At 51.3% G+C, this 8,258-nt stretch overlaps 2 protein-coding genes across 2 annotated transcripts; one reads left to right on the top strand and one right to left on the bottom strand.

The window, feature by feature from the left end:
- Nucleotides 1-153: 153 nt before the first annotated feature.
- STEHIDRAFT_24317 (uncharacterized protein) lies at nt 154-3,109 on the bottom strand (the record flags this gene model as incomplete). The annotated part of the gene is made up of 9 exons (XM_007302202.1): nt 154-800; nt 862-1,438; nt 1,493-1,589; nt 1,656-1,831; nt 1,890-2,019; nt 2,073-2,301; nt 2,356-2,557; nt 2,610-2,820; nt 2,883-3,109. Coding segments are annotated over 9 exons (2,496 nt in total), but the record flags the coding sequence as incomplete, so codon positions are not given.
- Nucleotides 3,110-4,373: 1,264 nt separating this feature from the next.
- Nucleotides 4,374-8,037, top strand: STEHIDRAFT_155255 (uncharacterized protein; the record flags this gene model as incomplete). Its single annotated transcript, XM_007302569.1, has 15 exons — nt 4,374-4,495; nt 4,569-4,625; nt 4,708-5,293; nt 5,359-5,454; nt 5,516-5,554; nt 5,726-5,791; nt 5,841-5,910; nt 6,036-6,142; nt 6,199-6,276; nt 6,351-6,451; nt 6,512-6,914; nt 6,972-7,292; nt 7,360-7,521; nt 7,580-7,708; nt 7,765-8,037. The coding sequence occupies 15 exons, from the start codon at nt 4,374-4,376 to the stop codon at nt 8,035-8,037; spliced, it is 2,610 nt and encodes an 869-aa protein (XP_007302631.1).
- Between the last annotated feature and the right edge of the window lie 221 nt (nt 8,038-8,258).

Raw genomic sequence — 8,258 nt, forward strand, 5'->3', positions numbered from 1 at the left:
CATCAGCACTTCTGCACATCACTTAGTGACTTATCCGAGCTTACCGAACCCAGTAAGTCAGATAAGTCAGAGGTGGTGGCCCATCTCCTCTTGATTATTGGGATATGGGATAAATTGGTGTTTATACGCTGGTAGTACAGTTTACGTAGATGGAATACATTCATGAGAGTGATAATCAATAAATTGGTTAAGGTAGAAGGCTTTGAAAGCAGAAAGGGAGTCGGAATGTTGAAATGAGTGGGGTATTCTTGTGTTACCAAAGACCGGGAGTAAATGACAAGCACGAACAAAGCATTCTAAGTGAATCAAACCAACGGAACGTCGACCTCCAACCTTCTCAGGGCGTACAATCCACATCCCAGTCACTTCATCAGGCTCTTCATCGGGTATGAACCAATTAACAAGAGCACAAGGGTAAAGAACATGGTCATGGACAAAAGAGATAAAACGAAGAACACGGCAAACAAACATTCCATCCAAACGATCATCGGGCTGTGTACCAACCTGAACAAGGGCAGTATCACGCCGTTCACGAGCATTATACCAGCGGTCAGTACTCCGAATGTACTCCCGACGCATACCTCCCGGTCCTGAAAGCTCACTAGGAGAATAAAAAAGAACAGAAGCGGAACTATGCACAGACAAACGGCCTCGAAACTCGGGCCACTCGTCAGGATCAACGTCATCAGCGTCAAAATCGGGCCCAGCATAGATCTGATCATAGAGGAATCTTCTGATCATGTCGGAGAGACCAGGTTCACCTAGCTCAAGACTCAGAGACTGTACGTCCTGAGAATAAGCTGTATCAGACGATGAGAAATGAGACCTCACGTAAAACAAAATATGGGGAAATGAACATACCCGGACGTGACGAAAGCTTAACAATTGTATCCCGACGTTCGCCATCAACATCCTCAACATCTGCCTCTGCCTGTGCCCGTGCTTCCTCTTCCTCATCCTCAAAAATCACTGGCAGATCCGGGCCGAAAGTAACATATGATAAAACATCCCCGACTAACATTCCGCGCCGCCCGAAGTCTGAACGCGCCATCGACATCTTCAAGAGACGTTCGTTCTTCAAGAGGATTTGTGGAAGAGCATTGTGTTTGCTGGTCGAACGCCACGGGCGCTTGACAGCTCGGATGTGCTTTGACTCTGTGATAGAGGAACAGAGACCGTTTGGAGAGCCGAATAGTTTGATGGATCGGACGTAGTGAATAAGTGCATGTTGGCGAGGGAGAGAGAAGTTGTCGTCACGGAGGCCGACTTCTTCAAAGATGGTGCGAAGGTCGTGGAAACGCTCGAGGGCCTCTTCCATGCAAAGAAGGGAATGGGAGTCGTGTGCGTCACGGCGAGCGATATAGGTGAAATCGAGGAGAGCAGATATGCACTGGACCATCTTATCGGGTACATAGCCAACGATGGCGGCTACAAAGACCTACTTTGCTGGTGAGATTGAATACATATTGCAATATTATGCAGAAGAACGAACCTTCATAAGAGCTTTGGAGTCATTACCTGTCCATTGCTTATAGTTACGGCCCTCCTTGAAGTGACGAAGGCCAGGAAAGGCCGGAGATGCTGCAATACTATATAAATAATATGAGAGTAAGAAAGAGAGCGGGGCGCGGGTACTAAATAGGCTACACACTCACCGACGGTCAATATCGTCCATGATACGTCTTCCCTCTGCCTCACCATGGACCTGATAAATGTACTGCTCCACCCACGTGACGATGTGGTCTTTGAAGGTGCCCTTGATGAGCTGGTGCAGAAGGTCGGGAGTGAGGAGCTCATGGATGTCGGCACGGGGGAAGTAAGAAGTAAAGGGCTGCAGGATTGCTTCTTAGTTTTCACAATCACAGAACAATTGAACAAGACAGGCTTACTAGAACGTCATTCACGATGCCAAAGGCATCCCATAGGATGTCCGGATCAAGGAGCTCCGTGAGTGTTTCGGTCTTCGCACGATATCGTGGGTCACCGGCTGCATGAAGCTCATCTGGTGGTGCGAAACATCTAAGCATTGGATCAGGACGAAGCAAAAATGATCATCCAGGGGAAAAGCATACTTGGCACACCATCCATATACAATGAGCGCAAGGTAGACCTGCTCTGGGTAGTCGGCAATGATAGGGCCAATTTCGAAGATCGTGGGACGGAAATTGGCGTCAGGGCATCGACACGGGATTGGTGTCGTCATCGCTGGGCGCAGTGGGGAGAGGATGCGTGCGTACGACGCATGGTACAATTGCTTGCGAAATGTCTTGTAGTCGTCGTCATCATTGAACTGTCGGCAGGCTGCAACACAATTAGAGAAATAAGCAATGATATAAGAAGGTCATGAAAACATACTCTTCGGTATGGCGAGGAATGCCACGGGCAAGACGGCATCCCCATGAGCTCGACGGATATTATTGTGTACATTTCCGGGAGATAGGTAGACTGGATGGAACTCTTGATGACCGGTGGCGACAGAGACTGTAGTCTTGTCAGAGCCGAGGATGACCGGCACGAGCATTGCACCATGTGTGGCGGGATCCTCGGCAATCTTATCCTGCATGGATACATGAGTAAATTGTACAGTCGAGTGGCGAAGGAATACATACGGCTTGCTTCCAGGCCCAGTGTCCGGACATCAAGTCCGACCAGACACGTTTTCCCGACGCGTTCGTCTCCTCGAACGGCGAATAGTGCCACTTGCCATCGAACTCGCGATTAGCTATCATGCTCTTGAGCAAGGCGAGCGTGTCTCGAGTGTGGACGACGTACGTCTCACGCATCCATGCGGGAGACTCCGCCGTCACACGGCCAGTGTATCTGATGACGGAATGAGCCATAAAACCGACAGTCCAACGGAGACGAAAAGAGCGTGAACTTACCGAACTCGAAAAGAGCGCCACCCGGCACCCTCGACGTCGATTCCATCTATAGCAGCGTACATGTCGTCGGCATCTTGGAAGATAGCGGGGTCGCCGCTGCCGAGATCATTCTTAGCCTGAATGATCTTGAGGAGCCAGTTGATGTCGCCGACCGATGTGAGCATCTTCTCGAAGATGAGCTCACAGAACTCGAAGGAGGGGCGGTCCGCGAACGATCCCCAATCATCAATGTCGGGATCTTCCGAACCGTCGTCCGAGGCATCGTCATCATCAACGAAGGTGCCATGGCGGTCAGTCCGACGAGCTGAATGCATGAGATATGATGAGCAGGTAATTAAATGGAAAAAATGCCAGTGCTGAACATACCGTTGAGGTGGGGATGATATCGGAACGTGCTGGGACCGGCGCGGGGCTTGCGATGACGGTGGGCACGTCGTACATGCCGCTGGAGGCCAATACGCACTGGGAACGTCCGTTTGCATTCATTACAATAAAATCCCATTCTGCTGTGAGGAATAAGTCAAGTCAGTACTCGACCGAGTTTGAATTAGAAGTAAACATAAGATGAGCCGTCGAGAGTCTCAGCAGAGGGTATGTCGAAGTGCGACTGCCCAATGCATTGATGTAACATGAGTCATCATACCCGTGAGGAATCTCACCGATGCAGGGGCGAAGAGAGGATGTGGCGGGCATCGCACGTCCATCGCAATGGCCCGAACCAGCTCAAGATACGAAGTCAACAGTCGCAAGACATTGAGACACACCTTGCCGTTCAATACTGTCAGCGTTATTGTATGGGCTGACGCGTCCTAATGGGGAGGATTATGAGCAACGAAGGTGAGGGACATCAAAAGAGAGACATACAAGTTGATCCGGGGTGACAGCCGGCGTGAATCTACGAGGTAGAGCTGTCGTAAGTGAGGTTGAGGCAGCCCAAGGCCTATTGAAGTCTACGAGACAAAGATGAGTGACCTAGTGAATTAGAAAGCTCAAAACCAAACAGACTTACAGAAGGTACGAGATACGACACTTAAATTGTCGCTGTTGAGAACGAGCAGGAGTACCGTTGATGGGGATCCGAGTGGTCCGAAGGTGGTGAGGGTGTGGCCAAAGCTGCTGTTGATGACACCCGCGGCTGGTTGGAGGCAGGCGTTGGGTCGTTCGTCGTGATGCCGGACGGGCGGGCTGCAGTAAGTCGGAGACGAAGGCGCAGAGAAGGTGCGCGGTTGGTCGAGAGACGGGTTTGCAGTTGTGGAAGTTTTGAACTAACGGGTGTGGCGGACAATCCGGTTGAATGATTATCGATGGAGATGGTGGGCTGCACGGCTAACGAGGCTTGGGAGGGAGAGAGTGGATGAGTACGGGGGTGACGAAGGAGAGGAAACGAACGAACGCACAAGTCGCGCGACCGAGCTGGCGAATTCTCATTGGCTCGTGAACGCTTACGCGTCGTCGTGACTCCGCTACACTCTTCAACTTCCATCCTCCACCATGGCGCGCGCGCGCTCGTCGAAAGGCGCAAACACTGCATCTTCTGGCAAGCAAAAAACTGACACAATACAGAAGAAAATTGTAAGCCGCAACAAAGGAGGTAAAAAAGACGATGACAATACGTGAGTTCCTTATCTTGTCAGCGAAAGCGCCTAACAACGCTCACTCACCGCATCTGCGACCTCATTATTAAAGTGCCGGTGCTGCCAACGAGACACAGGATCCTCGAGAGCCTGGAGAGATTGATGGAAGGTCAGTATTGTCACGGTCTGCCGGACATGGCAATTCAACATACGATTACTCATTTTCTAACGATCTCACTCGTCCTCTGCAGCGAACGCTCGTCTTCCCCCGATCTCCCGCTCAATGTATCCAACCATCACCCCACCGAACACGCTCCAGAGAGCGCCGGCAAGCGATACGACCTCATCCGTCGCGCGCCAGAGGATCGTGTGACCTTCAAGATGATCCCGCGGTCGATGGCAACTATCAAAGCTGGTGCCGCTGCCAAACGCGCCGAGCAAGACGAGAGGACGAAAACCAAGGAAGACCTAGCGCGTGAGAAAGAGAGGAAGCGTGCGGAACTCGTGCGGCGGCTAGCTGAGTTGGACGACGAGAGAGCCGCTGAGGAGGAAGCCGAGGCGCTAAGTTTTGCGAGAGGGGAGAAGGCCGCTGGTGAGGATGATGGCGAAGAGGTCGAAGAGGTCGAAGGAGGTGATGGTGAAGAGAGAGAGGCGAACGCCAGCGATCAGGATGATCGGATGGACGTTGACGTATACGACGTAAGCGCTTCCTCCCACGTCGTGTTGATCTGTTCTCACCCTCTCGGTTTCTTCCACGGTCCTCTATTGCTCGTTCTGGCCGTCGTCTTTTCACAGAGCCTCGATCATCAACAGAACGCGCAACTCCAAGCTCCCAAAGTGTGTAACAAGATCCTCGCCGCATACCTGTCCTGCTGGGAGAAGCCCTCTGACCTCCATTCCAGAGAGCAGGAAAACAGAAGAAAGGAGCCGAAAACCACGTCCAACAGAAGCAAGACGTCGACGCCGCCGCGGATGAGTTCGCCGAAGGACCTATCGTGGTCTGTAACAAGTTTCCATTCGTTGCCCAATATTGAGCTGATCATCCGATGTTTTAACTAGCAAACACGCGGACGACGGGCTCCCCAAACTGTCAACGAGGTGCGCGCGAAAGAGAACCGGAGTGCTCCAGTGGTGTGTATCGTCAGCCGCGACTCTTTTGTTACTGGTATCTGACCCTTGTCGCCGCTCTCCACGCTTACATGCACGCGCTGTCCATTTGGCGGTGCGTTAACTTCGTCTCCCTTTGTTGAAATGCATTGTATCATCTAGCAGCAACAGCGGAATGGGAATCAGAATAAGGGCGGTCCCGAGATCGAGGACGGAGAAGTGAGCAAGGTACGCTCTCCTCTCATATTCCCAAAATTTTCTGTGAGAGCTGACATAGAATGCTTTCCTATTTGACGCATCCACCATTGCTCCCTCTACTCAAACCTCTTCCATGCGCAATTTCGCTTGTACTTCACGCACATGCATGGCACTCGGGGTGTGATATCACGACGCGTAGAAGCGTAGCCGCCGAGCCGTACAACGAAAGGTATGCTCATCACTTTGGTACTCCTCTTGATGTGATATGTCTGAGGCCCTGGCATGACGGGTTCACAGACATACGAAATGTACGACGACAACGACGACGAAGACGACGAAGACGTCGAGGCGGACGAGAGCCATCACGAGGCTCCGAAGAAGGTATGCTACATATTCTTTTTGCTGTTCATTCTACTCACGGCGAGACTTTCGTCAAGAAAAAACCGCGCAAGAGTATCGACGACAATGATGAATTCATGGACCAGGACGAAAGTGAGTCGGATGTGCCGGAAAAGGTGTGTACCTTTCCATCGCGTATGCCTAGATCACTCGAGGCTGATTTATACTCTGAACGTTGTATTGCCAACAGCTTACCCGTAGACAAAGAAATCGCCGGGAGGGCAAATCGATTCTCGGCGAAGTTGCAGACCATCGAGGGCGCTCTGCTAGTGTGGCCCCACCAGAGTCTCGGTATGTACCAGCTTCGTTACCACTACATTCACGGCCGCTCATTGTTGTCCCTCCCCATAGCCCAAAGGCTCAAACACTGGTGAGGTCGTCCACCGCCATGAAAGGCAAGCAGCGAGCCACGACCGAGAGCGCCTTCGAAGACGACTGGGTGCCACCTCCACCCGTGCCACCCAAACGTGCGAGCAGTGCTCCCGGCGCCTCGAAGCCTCGTGTCGTTTCATCACGAGGGAAAGCAACAAAGCAGAAGCCCGAAGTTGATGAGGGTGATGAGGAGGAAGAAGAGGAAGTCGGAGACAATGAGGGGGCCGGTCAACGAGGTGGTGCGCGGAAGGTCGGGGCCAAGGGGAAGGGTGGGCGCGATAATGATAGCGAGGTTGAGGTGATCGAGGAGGATGCGTTCACGGATGACGCCGTCAAGCAGCGTCGCAGCGCTGTTGTGAAGAACGCCACTCGTCAAAGCATGGTAAGATCTGTCATTGACTATCCAAAGTAGGTGTTGCCAACGATAACACATACACAGGCTGCTGTCGAGTCAGATGACGAGGCTCCTGCTGCTGCTGCCGCTGCGAAACCTAAGCCCGCTGTGCGCAGTCGACGCTCTGCTGCTGAGATGGGTGATGCTTCTCGAGGCAGTGGCGAGCTGCCTGACTGGGCATGCGAGAAGTGGTCCGCTATAACGGCCAACGTTATCTCGTCGTACGAGGCATCTGAGAACCCCATGAACGTTGACGGCGAAGACGGTCATACATTCACTCGTGCTCTCGAGAAGGCTGTCAAGGATGCGTGTCCTCGGATTGTGTATCGGTTGGAGAAGAAGCGGAAGGACAAGGTTTATACTCTGGTAATTCTTTGTTTATCCTACTCTGCCTCCATCTTCCACTTGGTGGTTTTACTGAGACTGTTCTAAGGCGTATCAGGCAGTCAAGAATTGGCAACGCGGGTTTCTTGACCGGGTCGCCAAGTACATCGAAAGGGAACTAAAAGGTAAGAAGAAACCCCAGATTCTTCAGTGGTACAGCAATATGGTTGGGCCGAATGGTGCAGCATTATGGGCTTATCCGGATGATGAGGTGCGTGTCCGCTTTTACATCCTTCTTCATTCCGTATACATATCCATTGGTTTTCTAGGTGCCCCGAGGCCTCTATAAGTCTAAATATATGCTTGTCGGTATGGCACATCATATCCGAAAGACACGGAATGCTACCCGTCAAAGCAACAAATTCCCCGTCGGCGCACTTCTCATCACAAAGCTTGCAGTATGTCATATTTTACCCAATCTAATCTATTCTATTTTCTGATTTGAGGAGTATAGGTAACCCGGGTCTGTTCAATGTATAAGACCGGTATCAAGGTGAAGAATGCATCAAATTTTGGTGCAAACTATGGAGAACGGGCTGTTGGTAACTACAATAGTAAGCCCATTCAGGACTTGCTGAAGGATTCAAAGCGGTGTGATGGGATACTGAGCAAGGTGAATGAGTTCATGAAGGAGGAGAAGCGTGCAGATGTGAAGGAGGAAGAGGAGGATATGATTTATGAGGACATCGTTGATCGTAGTAGCCCTCCGCCACGTGATGACCCTTAATTATTCCTAGCTAGAATATAGATACCTGTCATTGTCAATAGAAATGCATCAAAATGGTGCATGTTAGCTTCCTTGACCCCCAATTGACATTCTAAAGTGGCCATCTACCTGGAGCGCTCTGAACTTACCCGGTACTTACTGACTTCACACTTATTCGGACTTAGATGGACTTAGCACCCTTGATAAGTCTGAATAAGTCCGTTTGATGAAGTTCTGATGTT

Source organism: Stereum hirsutum (genome assembly GCF_000264905.1).
Source record: "Stereum hirsutum FP-91666 SS1 unplaced genomic scaffold STEHIscaffold_5, whole genome shotgun sequence".
NCBI classification, from domain to species: Eukaryota; Fungi; Basidiomycota; class Agaricomycetes; order Russulales; family Stereaceae; genus Stereum; species Stereum hirsutum.